Source organism: Papio anubis, chromosome 4, assembly GCF_008728515.1.
Source record: "Papio anubis isolate 15944 chromosome 4, Panubis1.0, whole genome shotgun sequence".
NCBI lineage: Eukaryota > Metazoa > Chordata > Mammalia > Primates > Cercopithecidae > Papio > Papio anubis.
This window is the reverse complement of record NC_044979.1, coordinates 153,337,132-153,360,472: the sequence shown is the minus strand read 5'-3', so window position 1 is coordinate 153,360,472 and position 23,341 is coordinate 153,337,132. Positions and strand designations below refer to the sequence as shown.

Here is a 23,341-nt window from a genome sequence, read left to right as displayed (position 1 = left end):
TCCTTCACCCACTTTTTGATGGGGTTGTTTTTTTCTTGTAAATTTGTTTAAGTTCTTTGTAGATACTGGGTATTAGCCCTTTGTCAGATTGATAGATTGCAAAAATTTTCTCCCATTCTGTAGGTTCCCTGTTCACTCTAATGATAGTTTCTTTCACTGTGCAGAAGATCTTTAGTTTAATTACATCCCATTTGTCAATTTTGGCTTTTGTTGCCATTGCTTTTGGTGTTTTAGTCATGAAGTCTTTGCCCATGCCTGTGTCCTGAATGATATTGCCTAGGTTTTCTCCTAGGGTTTTTATGGTTTTAGGTCTTATGTTAAATCTTTAATCCATCTTGAGTTAATTTTTGTTTAAGATGTAAGGAAGGGATCCGGTCTCAGTTTTCTGCATATGGCTAGCCAGTTTTCCCAACATTGTGGAAGACACTATGGCAATTCTCCAAGGATCTAGACCAGAAATACCATTTGACCCAGCAATTCCATTACTGGGTATATACCCAAAGGATTATAAATCATTCTACTATAAAGACGCATGCACATGTAAGTTTATTGCAGCACTGTTCACAATAGCAAAGACTTGGAACCAACCCAGATGCTCATCAATGATAGCATAGACTGGATAAAGAAATGTAGCACATATACACCATGGAATACTATGCAGCAATAAAAAGGATAAGTTCATGTCCTTTACAGGCACATGGATGAAGCTGGAAACCATCATTCTCAGCAAACTAACACAGGAACAGAAAACCAAACACTGTATATTCTCACTCATAAGTGAGAGTTGAACAATGAGAACACATGGACACAGGGAGGGGAACATCACACACCAGGGCCTGTCTGTGGGTGGGGGACTAGGGGAGGGATAGCATTAGGAGGAATATCTAATGTAGATGATGTGTTGTTGGGTATAGCAAACTACCATGGCACATGTATACCTGTGTAACGAATCTGTACCTTCTGCACATGTGTCCCAGAACTTAAAAAAAAAAAAAAAAAACAAAAAACTCAGTGTCTAGTTTTCTAGATCTTTGTTCATATATGTACTTTTAAACTTTTTATAAAATGGGTCAAACCACATTCTTTTGTAATTTCTTTCTATTCCTACTTTTATTGAGCATATTTTCTATAAATAGCATATATTAAAAATCTATTTGGTTTATGCATATTAGTCAGTCTTCCTGTACTTTAAATATATGTGTGTGTGTGTGTGTGTGTGTGTGTGTGTGTGTAATTCTTTTTATTCTACTTGTAAACTTTAACAAAAACTCTTTCAACCTGGGGAACTTTCAGAAATAAAGTCTTGGAAGAAGGCAAGTTGTAGGAGAAACAATGATTTTTGATAAAGAGTCAATAAAACCCAGAAACTGACAATCTTTTATTTTCATTTCAAGTAAAGAACTGGGTAAGTGGCATTCATTCCAAGTTCCTACTTTAAACACTAATTTTAGTTCAATAGTGAATTCAAAGAGGTGAGGTCCTAGGAAGCCGTTAGCTTCAATTGCTTGGGAGCTGCTATCTAGACTCAGGAATTTAGTTTCTAAAGATTAAGCTAAAGAGATTGGGTACTTGACCTCGCTTCCACATTTGATGCGCCCGAGTGTCCTGGATGACTGAACTTTCCCTGCCCAGGAGATTTGTGTCTCAATTCATCACCTTTCAAAGATCGCCATGTGATTATAAAAAAAGGAGTTCTTTCCATTGTGGTTTGTGAATTTTAACTACATTGTTTCCTGGAGGATGTATTGGGTTCAGACGAGTTATTCGCAAAGGTCAAACTGATCAACCCTTTACTTTGACAGAAGTTTTTTCAACGAATTTGAATGAAACATGTTAGTTGGGTGACAGCAAAATGTGGATTCCTATATTTACATTCCTTCCAACACATTGGAAGGAAACATATATCTTTATTACATTTTAACAGTATATAATGTAAATATATTATTCTTATTCCTGGATCAGAAATCTAAGCACTGGTGATGATATTGTGCATGTTCTATGAACAAATAAGACATAGCTTTCTGTGCTTATGTGGTGATGATAGACACATAAACAGATAATTACAATATAATGTGATACATGCAATGTGCTGTAGCAGAACTTAAGTCATTAAAGGCATGTCAAGGAAGGTTTTCTAGAAAACGGGCTGAGCTGAGTGGATAACACACAGCTCTGTTCTATTTACTTACATGGTTTCCCCAGCCAGATTTTACTCTCTAGTTCACTGATCCCATTTCCTGTGAATCATAGTCCTTCTAACCAGATACAGAGACAAATAACCAGATTTTTAGTGTATGTAACACAAGTAGTACATCCCATTGCCTTAGATACAATATTTTTGATGAAGGTCAGGCGCTTGCTTTCTTCAGAAATGAATCAAGTAATCTCTGCAAAGACTTTAATCTTTGAGCCTGTGCTTATTAAATAGTTTCCATAGTGCTCTAGTAATTGAAAGAAAGTTATATCCTTGATGAGAATTTGTCTAGACTGGTGCATGGTAACTGAAAGAAAACTTAGTGAGTTTAAAATGATGTGTGTTTGCTGCAAAGTAATTTGGTAGTCAATTTATTAAAAAGACACTGTAGTCTCTCAAGATTATTTATGCAGATAGGGTACAAAATGCAATTCCCCTCTGATTCTAGTAAATCATATGAGGCCTATTTCATTAGCCTTTCCTTTCTTTATATTAAACATTTTCATTTCCTACCATTTATTACATGCATAAGTAAAAAGTACCTTGAATAACATTTTCATGTCTTTGATCAAAGTATGAAAGAAAACATTTTATACTGATGCAACAATAAAGGTTAAAAACACTTAGGGTAGTCCTTTTTTAATGATATATCCTAGCAAATAGCATTTCCCTGTTACAACCCAATATATAAATGATACAGCTGATATACCCTGCTAAGTCATTAAAATCTGGGAAAAAAATAATCATTTTTGTAAAACTTTACAGAATTTAGGAAATACTAATATCTCAAAAATGGAATTAGTTATTTGTGTTCTAATATGGTGACCTATAAGGAATTGGTGTTAATTTTTAAATCCCATATTAGTCCTGTCCAAGATCCTTCTAAATATCAGGAACATCAAGTTGAGCCTTACATTCTCAAATGCTAATAAATGGAATTACCCCAAGATTCTTCCTTTGCAGCTGTGTTTTGAAAATACTGGGGGGAGAGATTAAAATGTTTTCCGATAAGCCTTTCAAAAACATAGAGCATAATCATTTCAATTCTTATGTAACCACCACAATGAATTTGTTTATACAGCTTAGCACTGAGTTCCGGAACACCGGAAATAGAACCTGTGTTCCATCCTAGTTTAAGAAGGCGGTAGACACATAGCGCTTCTGCCCTTGTTAATATTTTCTGCCAATGTCCCAAAATTTTTAAGTATGTGGGGAAAACCTCGACTTACTACAACTCAGGACGCAAAACAACAACACAGATATGGGAACAGTTAAAAAAAAAAAAAAAAGTAACCTTTGGCTTTAGATTTGGCTTTAGATGATTTTTATTTAATTTGCTAGCTTTACACAGAAATAATCAAATAATATTTTACATTTTTAAAATTTTTTTATTTGTAACTTCAGTACAGAAGGTACTTTTATTAGCTATGTTACTGTGGTAGGGTGAGTGAGAAAAGCTTTGGGCAAGATGGTGGAAAAAATCTTATTTTAATTTGGTTTAATTGACTTAACTACAAAGTCCATCATTTACTTGAAGTACAAATTATAACTCTGATGTTTTCTCCATTTTAAAATTAGAAATGCATTAATTAAAAATAATTAAAGAGCAAATCATTAATAGCAAACTACCATAATTTGATACTTTTTAAACATTAATACTTAATGGGTTTAATATCTAACAGGGTGGGGGAAAGCACAGTAATAAGATAATTATGTCTGCTCTGGGCAAGGAGTGACATTAGGTGTACCACTGACTTGTAATACAACAGATACATCAGCTCTTAAAGGTACAGCCTGGTTATACATAAGGATCACCTAGTCTCAGCCTCAGACCCGTAGATTCAGAATGGTCTAGGTCAGTGAATCTCAATGTGTGGTTTCAGGACCAAATTCCATCCCAGCATGGAACCACCTGGGATAAATTTATAGAAATTCAAATCCTGGAATCCTGCCTTGGGCCTACTGAACCCAAAAATTCTAGAGTAAGGCCCAGCAATCTGTGATTTAATAAGCCCTACAGGTGATTCAGATGCATTCCAGAGTTGAGAACCACCACCTGTGGTATGTGCTGTGAACCTTTGTTTAGTGTCATAGGCACTTTTGTCAGTCTGGGGCAACTTCGTTTGGAGAATCTTCTTTGTCTGTCACTCCTACTTCGGCTTATACTTTTTAGCATGTATTTTGTCACCCAAGTGAGACTTTGTTGCCAGGAAATTAGTAAGAATATAATTACACACGCAAAAGAGTATTCTTAAGTATATAAAATAAAACACACAGAACTACAAAGGAACTTTATTACATTAAAAATAATTATCAAAAATTTTTAAATACATGGAAATAAATATTTCTTTATTAACATATTTAATAAGATGTACTGGTGGCTCTAATGACTACTATAATATCAAAGGTGAACATAAATGATATTTTATATATGTATCTAGCAACTGCAATATGATGTGAACATATCTGTAGTTTGTTTTGGTGACCGTATTTTAGATGTTGCTAACAATTTTGTGGTTACTCACCTACATTTGTATCAGAAGAAGAGATTAAAGGTAGGAAAAATAAAGATATAATTATTTATTTTCCAACTACAAACCTCCTACCTGTTATCATGAACTACCAGGGATTCCAAAGAGGAGAAGGGCCCTGGCTAAAGGGACACCCAGAGGTCTTAGTTCTTTAAAAGCCCGAGGTCATTCTGACAGAGTAGTCAAGACAAGCATGATCCTTCATATACTCATTTCAGTAGAAAACAACGTAGAAGTTATGCAAAGCATCCCCAAACTTGATGGTTTGATTTCACCTGGTAATAAAAACAAAACAAAGATACACACATATCAAACAAACTTTTTTCTATGGTACCAGGTGTAAATACCCTGGTGAGTGCTCAGGCTAATCAGGTACATTTCTTAAACATCCTAGCAATACTTTGCAACACCATCAGAACCACAATACCCCACCAGCCTGGCACAGATGAAATCACATCAGAAATATGAGAAGGATATCATCAACAGAGTGAAAAATATCCATAGCAAGGTTTTCACCACCCACAGACTGGTATTGGCTACTTTTTTTTTTTTTTTTTTTTGGGGCTGAGGTCCTCTATGCGCCCAGGCTGGGAGTGCAGTGGCCCGTCTCAGCTCACTGCAAGCTCCATACTCCCGGGAGTTCCCATACATTCTCCTGCCTCCAGCCTCGAGTAGCTGGGACTGACGCCCGCCACCTCCACCCAGCTAAGATTTTTTGTATTTTTTTAGTAGAGGCGGGGTTTCACCCCGTGTTAGCCAGGATGGTCTCGATCTCCTGGCCATGGTGATGCATCGTCTCGGCCTCCCAAAGTGCTGGGATTACAGGCTTGAGCCACCGCGCCCGGCCGGTATTATTTCTTACTTGGAAAAACATTATTCCTCCTTTCAATACTACTAAGTATTTGAAAACATTTTATTGGGAATCAAGAGACTTTTATGAAATGTCTTTGCACTGCCACCATTCAGGGAGAATCCACCATTCAGGGAGAATCTTCTTTGACTTTCACTCCTATTTTGGCTTACACTTTTTAATATGTATTTTGTCACCAAAGAGAGACTGCTGTCAGGAAATGACTAAGATTATAATTACACACACAAAAGAGGGAGAACATCTCTTTTATGTTTTGGCACAATTACAAATCATCTGCCAAAAATTATCTGTAATGTATAGGTATTTATTTTGTTATATAAAAACAAGAGAGTATGTTTTCCCCCAAGGCAATGTCCTTTATCATTTCCTTAGATCTTGTTACTTGGAAAAGAGGAGGTTTCTACATTCTAAAACAGACATAGCTAAGGAGAGAAAACCTTAGCCCTATGAAGTTTGTAACAAAACCTTCCTTATTCATTCTAGTTTTCTTCAAAAAAGTGCTTCCAACTGCTTAACTTGTAATTAACGCTGCATATTCTATGAGATGAAGAACAATTTTTGAATAAAATTGATAAAATCCAGTGAAATAATATTCTCTTTTTCCTCCCTCCCTTTAATTTTTCCTTCCTCTTTCTCCTTTCCTCATTTTCTTTCTTCTTTCCTCATGTGCTTCTGTTCTTTCTTTTTTCCTCCAGGATTTTCTTCCATTATCTCTTTTCCAAAAAGGAACTGAAGTCTATATAACAAAGTACATATGCAGTAAGGTTAATAGAATACTACAGGAAAATAAGATCCAAAGAAACAAAGAGGTAAATCGACAAAACATGGAAGGTCAGTGTAATTACTAACACTTATGTCTGAGATTCCTGGAGACCCACGCAAAAAGGAAAACATTAAAAACCATGTAATTTTCCTGATGAAATAAGATAAATGCTAACAGTTCCACAGGGATGACAAGTTTTGCCTAACACTAAATTCTAAAGGAAATTTCACTCATAGGTCCTTAGAAAGTGATAATGCCCTGAGAAAACTTAATAAGAAATGTAGATATGTGTGCCACATGCCTTCTACTCCAAACAAACAAACAAACAAAAGAAGAAGCTCCAACAGCAACAGCAGCTAAGGAAACAATGTTAAAGTGGTTGGCATTGCCCAAGGTTTCCAAGATGTTGCCCATGAAGAGAGCCTGCCTCTTTGACAATTTCCTACAAGTATCACTTCTCTCAGACATATTTTTGGTAGGAAGCCGGTACCAGCAGTTTCCTTCCTTTGTAACACCGTTACATCTGTAAGATAACAGAGAATAGCTACGAGACTAACCTATCAATTTACCTCTTGCTCTTAATACAGTAGCTTGCACACAAGTAGTAATTGATTAGGTTAAGATAATTGTTTTTATTGACATTTCTTTACTTCTGAGTAAATGCCACCAACTCTTAAGGGTGGAAGGCAGAAAATCTAAAATCAATTAAACTTACCTGTTTGCTATCACAGGGCTAGGTGTGTGCTAGATGTATTGCTATAAATGCAATACATGGTTAAATAATTACAGTTGAAATGTGTCCAGTTCAGAAATGGCATTTACCTACCTGCCCACATGCCTTTACTCTCCTAGTGGGATGATGTGCCATCGAATCTCTTCTATCCACCAAGCCCCTGCCTATACAAATGGTCTCCCCTGCCTTCTGTCCTGCTCAATCAATCCCCTTCTTCCCCTCCAATCTGAAAAGAAACGACCATCCTTCTCCAAAAGCCTTTTCAGGGTAATCCCACCTGGCTCTATTCATGACTTAAACCTTTAGGGGTGTGAAATGAGCTACGGTGCCTAGCTGCAGTATTTGCAGCAAGCGTTATTATTCTTTTTCGCTTTAGTGTGTCCAAAGGCCTTAAAACATCCCCGCCTAAGCTCCTGCTCCAGGGAAGAATTCTTATCACAGAAAATTCAGCCTGAGAAGTGAGACAAAAGAGAAGAAACCTAGGCAGGGCCTAAGAAGAGAGGCAGAAGATTTAATACCCTGCAAGTATTCTTGAGATATCCTTTTTCCTCCCTAGAATTCATCTATGAGTATATTTTTATACTTCATCTATGACCTCCAAAATAATAATGATTGCATCTATATGCTTCTTTTCTCACATGGAATAAAGTTTTCCTAAAGTAAGGAGAGCTCTTTGAGGTGATATAAACCATAAAAATGGCAATAAAAGCTTAGAAATAGGTTTCCAGGAGGCATTAGTGTGTCAACAAGGTAATGCTATATGGTGTTTCTATGTGATACTAAACTTCTGATTTCAAATAGCTATGTGACTGTGTAATGAAGCTATCTAAATCTGCAAATCTGGAACATTTTTAAGATTTAGAAAATGTACAGTCTAGTTTTAATCTTCACAGAGTGCCTCTCTAAAAGTCAACAACTAATTTCCTTGCAGGAAAAGAAAACTGAGGCAGTAAGAGCATCGGGTGCATGCTTAAGTTACAGAACGTAATATAATGCATTCCCTCTGAATTCAATTTTTTAGTAGTACTGAGATTTTTGTCTTTCAAAAGTAAATGGTGACTTCACATAGGGTAATCTTTTATTCTATCGAGAAGATTTTTAATATATATTTATTGCCTTGTGATTTCTTAAAATAAGGAATAGTTTGTTGTAAACTGCTACTGCTTTTTAATCTGTTTACTGTGCATACAAAGAAATAAATTGTGCTTAGTCAGAAAAAGAATGAATTTGACTTGGCAGGATTTGAAATGTAAGTAGTCCATCACAAATCCCAAATTTCACATGTGGAACTGACATCTGGGAAAGTATTTGTATGAACTGATGGCCCTATACCCTACTCCTATGTTGCTGGTAACAATATTTAGTACAAAAATGTAATTATGGGATAATTTTGTAACTATTTTTGAAGGAGTATTTTGTTCAGCTACTCTAAATAGCCCAAGACGACACATTTATATTTGTTTTCTCATGTTGAGAAGACTGAAGTGTTGAAAAGATCATCTCAGAATATAACGTTACACATCTTTGATCCATGTGCATATTTATCTCCAGTTTTATCTGCTGGATAGTGGAAGTGCCACCATGGAGCAGCATTTGAGAATCTCAGGGTGGAACAACTGGCATTTACCAAATACCCATTATTCTTAAAAATTTGTTTCTAATCGACCTTCCTTCTAGAATAGGCATATGTTAAAAAAAAAAAATCACGTTAATCCTATCTGAGTGCATGCCAGAAGCAGATGTGTAATAAATAGTCTTGCTTAAAAAATATTTATAAATATTTTTTAAATACTTGTTCAATTCAGTTTTTGTCCAGATTTTGGTGTGAATTTCCAGAGAAATTAATGTATCTGGCCGGATGCAGTCACTCACGCCTGTAATCCCAGCACTTTGGGAGGCCGAGGCAGGTGGATTACCTGAGGTCAGGAGTTCATGACTAGCCTGGCCAACATAGTGAAATGCCCTCTCTACTAAAAATACAAAAAAAGTAGCCAGCTGTGGCGGCACACACCTACAGTCCCAGCTACTCGGGAGGCTGAGTCAGGAGAATCACTTAAACCTGGGAAGCAGAGGTTGCAGTGAGCTGAGATTGAGCCACTGCACTCCAGGCTAGGCGACAGAGTGAGACTCCGTCTCAAAATAAATAAATAAATAAATAAATAAATAAATAAGCAAGAAATTAATGTATTAATGTATCCCTTCAGGCTCTGTCTTAAAAGAGATATGCAAGGGACAGGGGAAAAGGATAGCTATAGATAAGTGAAGAGTCTAAAATCTACCTCTCTAACATCTATTTTTAATGATACACCTTCCAAAATGTTTCCTCATTTAGACATGAGTGCCTTAAAACAGATTATTGGGTAACTAGAAGTCACTTTGGATGTCAAAAAGCAGAGCCTCGTGCCAGTAGCAGAAAAAGATGCCATATTTGGCTATGACATGTTTTCCTGTCTATAGCAGGCACCAGGATCACCTGGAGGGCTTGGTAAAATACAAATAACCAGGCCCTACCCTAGAGCAGGCCTCAGACTACTGGCTAAGTTGGCCTCGAGTGAGCCTGGAGAATTTGCCTTTTGACCTATATTCTCTCCTGAGGCTGATGCTGCTTGTCTGGAGAGCATCACTTTGAGAATGTGTCATGGGGAGTCAGGAACATGGAAAACTACCCAGAAGAATGTTCAACACATGGCAGGCATTCAGCCGAATGAGGAAACTAAAAATGTGATCAAACACAAGAAGATAAGAGGGATGTTTAGGAGAGAGGTCGGAGAATGACTCTCCCAACCAACCAACTTTACTCTGGCAGCAATGATGTTCACTAATTAACCAATCCCAATGATGTTCCTGGAGCCTACAGACAGCAAAACACAACGAAAGCCTCTTTAATTTGAGATGGCATCCCTTGATATTTTTGAAGGCTGAGATTACCATGATGATTTCTACCAAAACCTGCAAGAATGGTAAAATTCAAGGTCCTCTACGATCTGTTTTTAACTACATTCGGTCTGCTCTAAATGTGTGAGTCCTTAAATATAACTGTTCTGCATCTGTGAAGTTCTTCATGACCTGGAGCATTCCAGACTTTCTGCCTTCTCAGCTACCCTTTGATGTCTTCATACCTGTTTTGTTTTCTAAGGCATAGCAAAAGCATTTTATATAAATATTTAAAGGAGATTTTCCTTCTGCCCACTTGGAGGAATACCATCATCTCTAACAACAGGAATTCCAAGGCTCATCTTTCCTTTCCTAAATTCATTTCAGGTTTTATTAAAGAATGGGAATGGCTTTGTGTGTTTCAGTTACTTTTATCTGTTTATAAAATAAAAGTGCCGCCGGGCGCGGTGGCTCACGCCTGTAATCCCAGCACTTTGGGAGGCCGAGGCGGGAGGATCACGAGGTCAGGAGATCGAGACCATCCTGGCTGACACAGTGAAACCCCGTCTCTACTAAAAATACAAAAAACTAGCCGGGCGAGGTGGCGGCGCCTGTAGTCCCAGCTACTCGGGAGGCTGAGGCCGGAGAATGGCGTGAACCCGGGAGGCGGAGCTTGCAGTGAGCCGAGATCCGGCCACTGCACTCCAGCCTGGGCGACAGAGCGAGACTCCGTCTCAAAAAATAAAAATAAAAATAAATAAAAAATAAAAGTGCAAGGTTTAAATTCTGGAACATAGAATAGACATCTGTTGTCCCAGCTCTATGTTCCGTAGATGAAAGTTACTAAACAAACACTTTTTCAGCTTGATAAAAGCATTAAAAGAGAGAAGAACCACCTTCTAAATAGCTCTTATCTTCTAATTGATCAGAAAAGCTTTGACTGTTACTTGGAAGTTCCCTGGAAACAGACAGAAAAGGGTTAGTGTTGGCAATAGCTTGGGGAGTACATTGGGGCTTCTTTTAAAGAGGCAATGGGTAGGTCGGTCACAGTAATCCAAAAGGAAGAACCACACCATCTCCCTGCTCACCAGCAGAAGACGGCAGAAATCGGGATGTTTCCAGCGTAAAGGGATATTTTCATATGACGATCAAAATCTGAAATAAATAAAAGGCAAGAAACAAGATGAAGAATTAAAAGCTAAAAGTCTCCGGCTAAGGCTAAAACAGAGTGTCAGGATAATTAAGAGAAATCTTCAATTAGAGCCCACAGTTGAGAGCATGGGAATGACGGGTTTTCAGGGAAAAGAAAGCCTAGGGGCTGCATGTCTTTGGTCACAGGGAGGTGTCTCTTTCTCCACCCTGTGGTGCCTCGCCCATTGACACTTGCAGGCCAAGGCTACATAGTCTCTCTGGCACAATCGCATGACTTCCTTTAAATTAGGGCTTGTTAGCCTTTGAATTGAATGAAATATGAAGAACAAAGCAACGTTTTGAGAGGTAAACACTGAAGACAGTCTTTGTCTATGTTGTTATCTACATGCACTTTTAAAAAGATGAGCTAAAAAAAAAAGATGAGCTATACAGGAGAAAAGCTTAATAAATTACAGTGCAGCAATGCTGTGAAGTTGTCATTCAAAGAGGTTTTTTATGGAAACTATTTGGCAACATAGAAAAATCAAATTTCTAACACCAGATAACTAAGTGATATATGTAATGATTTTAATTTTGTAAGAAAATATCTAAGAATGCAAGCAAAGACTAAAGATATTACATTTCATGTGATTATGGGTAATTCTACTGATTTGCTTTATCCTTTAGATAGGAAAACACTTGAAGTTTTATATTAAAACGTTAATTTTTTTGGCTGGAATCCCATAATTTGTTTTAATGTCCACAGCATTAAGGAACTGCAAGTCTAGCTTATGGTCTTTTCTTTATGCTTTTGTTTTGTCTGTGTGCTTTTTCCTTTTTTCTCTAGGAGTGGAAACTCATCAATGCCAATCTTCTCTACCAATGGTGGACCATTTGTCAAATTAAACACAGCACCTGATGGCAGCTTAATACTAACACCCAGGTGGGTCCCTAAATCTGTTCTTAGACTAGTTGTACATAGACATGGAAGAAGATAGATTGCTGAAGCCAGTCAGATTTGAATGCTATTACATACTGGTCATATAATCTTGAAAGTTATTTGACTTATTATTTAAGTAATCTCAAATAGTATTTAATATCTGATAACATTTTCTAACCTTAATATATATATCAGATGGTCAAAAGAAATATTCTATATGTAAATTTCTGGCACACTCGTAGGGATTTGACTTGTTTTAATTTTATACCCTTTTTTATCCTTAGCCTTGGATTAATACACAATTAAATCACATGGAAAGAAATTGTGAGAACTGGGATAAAACAGGTTCAGTGTTGATCAGACTAAAGAAGGCAGCACAAATTAGCTACCACTAAAAGAGAAGAAAGAGGGGAAAATCATGATATTCTTTCCTTTCCTTGGCAAATAGATCACGAATATTAAATGAAGAAGTCTGGACTTTTCGTGGTGTCTACCTATTCTCTTTTACTTTTTAATATTAGGTTTACTTTTATAGCCTTTACTAAGGTATTAAAAAGCAGCATTTTTCCTGTATTCAAAGATCTGTTTTAGCTCAGATTAAGTCATTTCTCCTATTTGGGTGTTAATAGTAATTTTTGTTGAAATTGGCTTCTGAATTTTACAGTTCCATTAAAGAACAGCTGTGGGTGGGGAGAACGTAACTGCAAGAAGCCATAACTGCAAACAAGGATTTAAGATGCTTTGCTGGTATATTTTTTTTAATGGTAAAAAATGAAATTAGATAATTATTCAGTTTTTCATGAAAATTTACCATATCTGTGAGCTTAACCAGTAAAAAAATAAAAATGGTAAAGGAGTATTTTGAGTACCAAAAAAAGAACTTTGCAATTGAATGTTTTATATCAATGTTTGCTGGACCTTGACTGATATTATGAGTCTCATGGGATATGAAGCAAAGCATCTGCAAGTGAGAAAGCAGGCTTCTAGATTTCCTTTCCTATAAGGCATGTCTAAATTTATATTACCATATAGATCCTGAAGCAGTTTGTACGTTAAGAATTTCTTCTATTCATGTCTTAGGGGCATTTAACAATTTGTAAGAAAAAAACTATTTAAAATCATTTATGCTAATTATATGCATGTTTCAGATCAGAACTAGCTTATTCTATGCTTATCAATGAAATGCCAGTATCATTTTCCATTGGTGTCACTATTATAATATATGTTTGTGCTATTTGAAAGAGACATCATTTATAGACATATTTTAACCTTTCATGACATCAACAAGCCAGTTAATTAAATGTCCTTGATCCCTTCCTTCATTAGCCGCATTATATTGAGTTGGCAGAAAATCAGACATATGTTCATTTATTTATTAATTTGGTTAATTTATTTATGCATTTATTATTTATTGCATAGATGATTATGCTTGTATCCATATGAAAACTGGTACTTTTGAAAATGCCCTTGCACTAGTGGTTGTAATAAAAAATAAGTAAAAGAAGAGGATGTCCGGGAAAATGATTCTGCCAACTATAAAAATCTACTGACCTATATGACCTATATTCTGATTTTTTTTTTTTTTTTTTTTTTTTTTTTGAGATGGAGTCTCGCTCTGTCGCCCAGGCTGGAGTGCAGTGGCGCCATCTGGGCTCACTGCAAGCTCCACCTCCCGGGTTCCCGCCATTCTCCTGCCTCAGCCTCCCGAGTAGCTGGGACTACGGGCACCGCCACCACGCCTGGCTAATTTTTGTGTATTTTTAGTAGAGACTGGGTTTCACCATGTTAGCCAGGGTAGTCTCGATCTCCTGACCTCGTGATCCATCCCCCTTGGCCTCCCAAAGTGCTAGAATTACAGGCGTGAACCACCGCGCCCGGGCTGTTCTGATTGTTTAACCTGTTGTGAGATATATGCAAGACTCAGACCACCATCTCCCACCACAGGGTTAACAAAAGGGGAGTTAACTGAGACTTCCTTGGGGTGTTATAAATAAATACATGTCAATACATCTAGATTGATATACATGCATGCACACTAGTTACTAAAAAGATAGACTTCCTTATATTTCAACTAAAATCATTCTGTATTATAAAGAATATGACAGTCATTCAATATGGATACATATGATTTCAAATAAACTTTTTCATGTATTTTTCTGAAACACTGTATTGCTTTGTTTGGACATATGGATCTTAGGTCTTATTTACGTTGTATTTTTAAAGACCTAAACAGCATGCACAATTAGCTGTAGCTAAGTATATAAATGTAAGTCATTACGATTATATGTGTATCTGCATGTATAATGTGTGTGTTTTAATGTAGCCAGTATCTGCTGTGGTTACATTTGGAAATAGTGGGGGGCAAGTACTTTAATTTCTTGTGTTATACTGACCTCTAGTGGCTGATAAGTAGAATGCATTATAAAACAAATTTGCTTAGTTTTTGTTTAAAATGGAATTCTTGACACTGAAAAAAGAGTTGGTATTTAAATTTCTAACCAGGTGATGCGTTTTCAGTAATTTATGCCTTTGCTTTCTTTTTTCCTTTTTTTTTTTTTTTTTTTTGAGACGGAGTCTCGCTCTGTCGCCCAGGCTGGAGTGCAGTGGCCGGATCTCCGCTCACTGCAAGCTCCGCCTCCCGGGTTTACGCCATTCTCCTGCCTCAGCCTCCAGAGTAGCTGGGACTACAGGCGCCCGCCACCTCGCCCGGCTAGTTTTTTGTATTTTTTTTAGTAGAGACGGGGTTTCACCGTGTCAGCCAGGATGGTCTCGATCGCCTGACCTCGTGATCCGCCCGCCTCGGCCTCCCAAAGTGCTGGGATGACAGGCGTGAGCCACCGCGCCCGGCCTATGCTTTTTTTAATGCTTTCATTTATATGTGCTTGTTACATGTCTGCCTTCCTTGAAAGCAGCGCCTGTGACATATTCATTGTTCAGTTCCCTGAATGAAGCACACAGCCTCATACACAGTGTTGGGCACGGAATAGTTGCCGGATTGGCAATACTGAGGCATACTCTGGGTTATAGAATCATGAAAACCAATATTGGTTCAAGTAAAATAACAGTATCTATCATTTATAGAATTTCATTGTGTATAAGGCCCTCTAATAGTTTTATTGCAAATATTGCTTTTTCTTCCAACAACACTCCAATAAAGTACTATCACCCCCATTTTATGGAAGAAGAAACTGGGTCTCAGGGATATTGAGCAACTTCCCTGAAGTCACATAGAAATGGTAGAATAAGGATGTAAACTCACCTCTATTTGACATTAAACTGGGGCTTCTTCGGCTTACAATTCAGTCTCCCTACATTTCATATATGAGACATTAAGATGTCCATTTTACTAAAGCAAAAGTAGGATAACCTACACGATGTTTGACTTTAAAATACTAAATGCATAATTGTAAAAATATGATTGTTCTTCTGTTACAGTCAACAGTGTTTACAGGATTCCTTGATTCGGTTACGGTGTAACCATAAATGTAAGTAAATATGTTGTCATATCCCCCTTCCAGCATTCTGTTTAAAATTCTGAATAGAGTTTGTATGTCACCCGAAGTTATTTTGTTACCACTCAATTTTCACCATCAGAAGAAATGACAAAAATGAAATAGATGCTCTTTCTCCAATTATTTTAATAGCTTGTGGAAAAAAACTGGTGGCTCAAGACATCACCCCAAAGATTGTGGGAGGAAGTAATGCCGAAGAGGGGGCCTGGCCCTGGGTTGTGGGTCTGTATTATGGCGGGCGACTGCTCTGTGGCGCATCTCTCGTCAGCAGTGACTGGCTGGTGTCCGCCGCACACTGCGTGTATGGGTGAGTGTGATGCCGTGTCCCTTCCCAAACTAGGTCACCACAGCAGACCCTGCCGAGCGTCCCATTTCATGTAGCCTCACAAAACCACCCCAGCAGGAAAATCCTGCTGTTTATGACATTATAAACATTCAAATTATTTTCCCATTAATGTCATGTCTGAAAATAGAGATAAATTTTAAAAAATTATTCTGCATTAGATACAAATATTAATTATTCTACATTAGATATTGCATCATTAGACCCTTTTACATACATAAAAATGGAAACTTTTGCCAATTCACACGGTGAGCCTTTTTCAGAGTGTGAAATTAGTATTTATTGTAAAAATCATACTGGTTACCATTCAATTTGTCCAATATTTATTGCTAGCAAATTGTCAGTATCAGAAAGTATCCTTAGGTTGCACTGAAATTACAATTATACCGCGCTCTGGAAGTTCATGGATAAGCACTTTGTTGTGAATTAGGATAAAAGTACTTAGTTCTTAAGTCAGATCTATTCTGATTGCTACCTATTAACTGAAATTGAGAACTAATATCAACCGTATCTGACTCTGTTTTGTACTATAATAGGACAAGATACATGTTGAATTCTGGCATTTATTTTACAGTCCTAGAGGAGAGAACAGAGTGGATGGAAGAGGGTGAGAGTAAAGGAGGAATGGAAGGGGGTGAGAGTAAAGGAGGAAAAACTAAATGATCCTGGGCCCAAGAACATGTTCATTCTCCTCTTCCACGTGAAAGATGCCACTGCTCTAGGTTGTCACGTGGTTCTGAATTCGGTCAGGGAAAAGGGAGCTTCCTCACAGAAGACACATGAGCTTGATCTAGGACTCATCTCCTGCCCCTATGTCAGTGAGACGTCCAGTGAATGACCTCACTCATGAGGATTAGAGTAAACCTCTCTGTAGCCAGCATCCAGAACCTCTGAGGAAAGGACCATGTTAGAAAGAACCAGGCATGGAAGAGGCAGTCATAGTTGATCAGGTTACAAGACTTACCTTTCGTTACCCACGCAGATATTTAAGGTCCTTGGGTAAGTAAAGACGAACTGTCAGACACAGAGATTGTGAAAATTTTAAAGGAGATAGGGAAAGCCAGGTAGAGTGAACCTTAAAAGATTGCACTTATGCCTAAATACCCATTATATCAGAGTGAAAGTAGACTCAAATGCATAATCCCACGACTTTGGAAAAAAAGGACCCTCAACTAGATCTCAGGTTTGCCAAATAGCTGGTCTCCAAAGGAGCTACCTACAGCACCATCCCATCTACGTCTAAAGCTCTCCCTGATTCTATCCATTGAGTGTTACATCCTGGAGACTAAATTACAGACTCTCCCATAACTAAAGTGCACCCTCTTGACTTTGCTGTAATTGTAATTTATATTATAATTTATTTTCATACTACGGCAAGCGTCTGTAGAGGCAATTTTTCCATCCCCTTCTAAACATGGCTTTAACCTTTATCGACATATATTGTTTGCGTTGGACATGTCACAGATAGGTAACATCTGTATCCTAACTGTGATGCAAATTAAAGCTACTTTTAGCTAAAGAGCCAATGTTTTCTGTTGCACATGGGTAGATCTTAATAAGTTAGCAGCCTTGCTATATCAACCTTGAATTTGGCAAATTCCTGCTTAATGTTCTTGTCAAACATATGCTTTCTAAATGTCAATCATGCTCGCAGTAATATTAGTGATGTCTTTCAATTATCTGTTTTACAGATGTACTTCTAATAGGTCAATGATACCAATGTCATAGCTTTCCAAACAAGAAATACGTGAAGAAAATAGAAAGGCAGTTTTACCTAGTATAAACACATATCCAACTGTTACCAGAGAAAAGGAGTACAGATCCAGGCGCCAAGAGAGGATTCTTGGATCTCACACAGGAAGGAACTCAAGGCCAGTCACAGAGTGCAGTGCAAAAAGATCATTTATTGAAAGCTCCTGAGTCGCAGAGTTAGGCATCCTTAGAAAGCAAGAGAAGGAACGCCCTGTCTTTGTTTTAAGTTTTTCTTATATGGGGGTCTTGTTGATGTAAAGACTAAACTAAGCTGTGTCTACATGACAGTAACTTCGACAAAATTTGTTATTCTCTTGATTTAGAGAAAACAATCCTTGATGTTGCAGAGTGTTAAGTACATCAAAGCATAATTATCTTGAAAGGATATGTTGTTATGGGTGTTGAGACATTTGGACTCTCCATTGTTGTAGGATTGTGTCCTTGTAGGTATCTTTAGGCTGCTTCCTCAACAATAAACATTTTATGACTATGAGTCATGACCAGTAAGGATGTGTCTTGTTACCAAGATGGGGCTGAACTTAAAATGGCATTACTTTGGCTCTCCTAGGCTCCTGCTTCTCTCACACAATCCCATAGGACAATAAAATGTCTTTTCAGTTTCAGCTTAAGCACAAGCAAAGGTAAGTTGTACTAGAATTGTGATGATTTCAAAATTATCCTTACCAACCATGCATTTTACTCTCCTTCAGCATTCAGTGGAATTATTTTTTTTCTCTAGTGCCTAACAGCTTTCTTGCTTTCTACTTCACGTCTCTAACAAAGTTGCTGATACTGTTTTAGATAGTTTAATCAAAAACTGTTTTATCAGTACGTTAATACTGGCTCTTATCTGTCTCTTTAAAACCCTAATTGTGCTATGGAAAGCTTAATTTCCTAATAAAAAGAATAACCCAGATCAAGCAAGTTATTAAATTCATGCTACGCAAGTAGCTTTGCCCTCAGTGTAAACCTGTTCCAGGTGTTTTAACCTGCAGGTGGTTAAATGGTTTAATTGAACAGCTCTTCTGTTTAATCTTATCATCAACACTTCATTTGCATTCCTCAGGCTAAGTTCACCTGAGTGATTCTAAATAACTCTGTGCCTGTTCGGTTTCTCTGCCATGGTGTTGTCCTTTCACAACCTTAAAAGAAGGATTTGGAAAAGTGTCGGCCAACCTCGCTGTGGTTTAAAGGGCAAGTTTGACTTTGAACTAAAGGAGAGGATTTCAATCCTTTATATCCAGCAAATCACATGTGTGATTATGGACAAGCAACTTAGTATCTCTAAGTCAGTTTCCTCATCTGTAGGAAATTCATAAGGATATCTATCTTGCTTGTCAGGACAACAATAAGATGCTGCAATGCTTTTGCCTACCACGATTCATGCATGAATGTGCAATAAAATGTTGATTATGTTGCAGTTCCTGCATAGGAAGCCTCTATGAAAGGAAAGGCCAAGTCTTGCACAACGCATATTCAGCATATTTATTTTCTGAAATTTTTATATTGATATAATTTCAAACATGCATAAAAATTGCAAAAATAGTACAGAGAGCTCTTTATACCTTTACTCAGACTCACCAATTACTTACATTTTCCTCTATATATTTTATCATCATCTCTTTCTAAGTCAGGAGACTTTTTTTTCTGAACAATTTCGTAGTAGGTTAGATGTATTTTTATACACTTAAGGACTCAGTATATTTTTACTAAAAACAGGATACTTCCTACAGAATCACAGCAAAGCATGGAAATTTAACATTAATGAAATACAATCCTAATTAATTGTCACAAATATGCTCTTTATTTTGTTTGTGTGTTTGCCATGTTAGAACCGATTCAGGATAGTGTATTGCACTTGAATGCTACACTTTTTTCATCTCCTTTAGTGCAGAGTAGCCCCTTTCTGTGTTTCTTGTTTTTAATATTTTTGAATACAGGCCAGTTATTAGGTGGGAAGATTCTTCTATTTGAAAAAGAAAAAAAAAAAAAAAAACTCAAGCTTGCTTCTTTATCAACCTTAATATAGTCCCACTCTTTGAGAACTTCTTTTATTTTCTCTCAAAATAAGATGCTCCAGGTTAATCTTGTGCGTTTTCTATCCTAGCCCTGAAGTCAACTTTTCTGTAAGAAACCTTATTTCTATTTAACTTATTTCAGTTATTTCTGTATTTTGGTAAACGTGATCTTGTGTGCTTATGGCTACCGTTTTTGCGTCCTGTTCCTAAAACTATACAATGAACAAAGCTCTATTATATACCTATAAATATAAACTCAAAACAATGACTCCAACTCAAATAGACTACTACAGGGCAAATTCTAATCTTGTCTTCTTCTGTATTTTTACATCTTGATTCCGATAATAAAAAGCATTGTTTCTATTATCTACAAGCTATGGATGTATTTGCTGAAGTCTGGAAAGCCTGGAACACACAAAGGAGTTTGAGAATTGCTAGCTCACACTACTGCATGAAGCAGACTCATCAACCAGGGTCTCATATTTGTTTTCCACTTTTTTCCTGCTGACATATAGCAAAATGCATAAATTTAAGTATACAAATTGATGCATTTTGTAGATGCATGCACCTGTTACATTGATATTCCTCTGAAGATATAAAACATTCCAGTCACCCAAAGAGTTGCTTCATTACCTCTTTCTAGTCGCTCATATCCCAGCTTCCAGAAGCAAATATGGAGCCACTTGGGTGGGCGATCATATATAGATTTATAGTCTGGGTCACAGTCATTGAATAGACATCTATTAAAGATGAAATTAGTGATAGGGAGCCTCTTGCCAATATCGCAGTCTTTAATTTAGCTTTTCAGAGCAGACCAGAGACATCACGGGGCTTACCTGATTTCTTATTGAAACAATTCCTTAAAATATGTGTTAACACTCCTGAAATAAATAATTTCATATATGAGGTATTTGGGGCATGGTGAGAAATACAGACTACTATTCATACTTTATTTATTTATTTATTTATTCATTCATTCATTCATTCATTCATTTATTGAGACAGAGTTTCACTCTTGTTGCCCAGGCTGGACTGCAATGGCACCATCTCAGTTCACTGCAACCTCTGCCTCCCGGGTTCAAGCGATTCTCCTGCCTCAGCCTCCCAAGTAGCTGGGATTTCAGGCATGCACCACCACACCCAGCTAATTTTGCATTTTTAGTGGAGATGGGGTTTCTCCATGTTGGTCAGGCTGGTCTTGAAAGCCCAGCCTCAGTTGATCTGCCCACCTCAGCCTCCCGAAGTACTGGGATTACAGGTGTGAGTCACCATGCCCGGTCTATTTATAATTTATTTAGTACTCCATTTATTAAATGGATATAACTAATAAAACTTTGCAAATCAACTTTTTAAACAGTTAAGCATTTATAATAAAATAACATTACTTAATTGCTACTGTAATTGCAATTAAAATTTGGATTTTTTTGAATGCCTCATGCTCTAAGCGGAACACAGAACATATATCGATTCAATAATGTTTAAATACTTAATTTCTACTAAACCTATCCTCAATATACATATTATTAGTTTAATTTTATTTTTCTGTTTATCTACCTAGTCTTATCGCTCTAGGGAGTTAGGCTTGTAATATATAATGTTCTTCAGATTGCAGAAATACTATAATATCATTTTAAGATTATGGTAATATTTGCAGATAAGAAAGAGGAAGAGTGGCCAGAGTCAGTGGCTTACGCCTGTAATCCTAGTACTTTGGGAGGCCGAGGCGAGCCTGAGCTCAGGAGTTTGAGACCAGCCTGGGCAACCACCATGAAACTCCATCTATACTAAAATACAAAAGAAATTGGCCAGGTGTGGCAGTGTGCGCCTGTAGTCCCAGCTACTCGGGAGGCTGAGGCAGGAGAATTGCTTGAACCCGGGAGGTGGAAGTTGTGGTGAGCCGAGATCGCACCACTGCCCTCCAGCCTGGGCGACAGAACAACACAACACTCCGTCTCTACCCAAAAAAAAAAAACCCAACAGGAAGAGCATTTTCTCAGGACAATAGAAACTTCTAGATGTTATTCGTGTAAATGTATGGGGTACAAGTGTAATTTAGTTACATGGGTGGACTCCATCATGATGAAGTCAGGGCTTTTAGGGTATCCATCACCTGAATAACATACACTCTACCCACTAATTTCTTAATATCCACCCCCCTACCACAGCACCATCCTTCTAACTCTCTCTGATCTATCATTCCACACTTTATGTCCACTATACATTATTTGGCTCCCACCATAAGTGGGAATATTTGAAAGTTGTTTCACTTAAGATAATGGCTTCCAGTTCCATCCATGTTGCCGCAAAAGACATGATTTTATTCTTTCTCCTGGCTGAATCGTATTTCATGGTGTATATATACTGCATTTCTTTATCCAGTCATCTGTTGATGAACACTTATGTTGATTCAGTGTCTTTTCTATTGTGAATAGTGCTGTCATAAACACACAAATGCAGATAACTTTTTGATATACTGATTTCCTTTGGGTAGAGTCCTAGCAGTGGGATTACTAGATCAAATGGAAGTTCTATTGTTAGTTCTTTGAGAAATCATCATAGACAGTAGAGATTTCAAGGGTGGGTTAGTAATACTGACTTTGGTTAGAGCTTAGGTCTTGGATCCTTTTCCAAAATATTTCAAGTTTGGGTGCTAGTCATCTTCCTAAAAGTTAATATTATCTTACTGGACCACTAAGACTTATTAGATTTAGGTCTTTATTAGAAGTTGTATCAACTTCCAATCTTGTGTTTCCCTGTAAAATTATGTTTCCTGTAGGTCTCTCTTGACCCATATCATGCAATCCATTTCCTTGACACCATTCTATTAGCACTATTTTAGTAACATATGTCTATTTGTCAGGTATCTCATTATAATTATTGGTGCACTCAGAAATTTTATTTCCTAAAAATTTCTATCGTATCTCTGAAGTTACCTCTACTTTGATAATTAATTCATCATCTTGGATCACATTGCTGAGCCCCCTTTTTCTTAGTTATTTTGCATAGCTTGTTACACAAATAAGGAATATTTTAATATATAGACTTTGAGACTCTAAATATTAAAAAAGAAAAAAGAGCTGGGTGGGGCAGGGAAAGACTGGGGAAGAACAGAGAGTGAAATGATGTGGATTGATATGCAACTCTGCCTCTTTACCTGGTGGTTATGAGGAACCACTGGTAATATTCACTCCTTCCTGCTCTTGGATTGCTTACTGTTTTTGTATATACATTCGATCAGATGACATGTGCTGAGCACTTATCCTGTGCTAAGTATTTTTCTAAGTTTGGGGGTGATAGTGTTATACAGACCAACAAAAATCTTTGCTCTGATAAGGTTTATATGACAGGTTAAGGCTGAAAACATTTAAATAAATACTTTAGCCATGGTACATGCAGTAAAGAAGAGTAGTATGAACAGAAAGTATGATAAGAGCAAGAAGGTTGTTTTCGATACAGTGGTTGGAGAAAGCTTCGCAGACCAATTGAAAATGGAAGGAAAATCTAAAGAAATGAAGGAGAATGTTACACAAATTTCTTGGAAGGTAACAGCAAACTGGGATGCTCTGGGGTAGACATGAGGTAGACTTATTCCAGACACCTCAAGAAGCCCTGTTGCTGTTGCCCAGAAAGGGATTGGCAGAGTGGCAGTGACGAGGCTGGAACTATGGATCGAGCCCTG

The 23,341-nt window shown here is 37.3% G+C and overlaps 1 protein-coding gene across 1 annotated transcript in view; it reads left to right on the top strand.

Annotated features, from left to right (window-relative positions):
- Window positions 1-23,341, top strand: part of TMPRSS15 (transmembrane serine protease 15) — a 132,599-nt gene that overhangs the window by 90,962 nt on the left and 18,296 nt on the right. Inside the window, exons 19-21 of the mRNA XM_003895602.5 lie at window positions 11,945-12,040; window positions 15,473-15,522; window positions 15,682-15,856. Coding sequence (XP_003895651.3) covers window positions 11,945-12,040; window positions 15,473-15,522; window positions 15,682-15,856 — 321 coding nt within the window. The remainder of the gene's footprint in view (window positions 1-11,944; window positions 12,041-15,472; window positions 15,523-15,681; window positions 15,857-23,341) is intronic.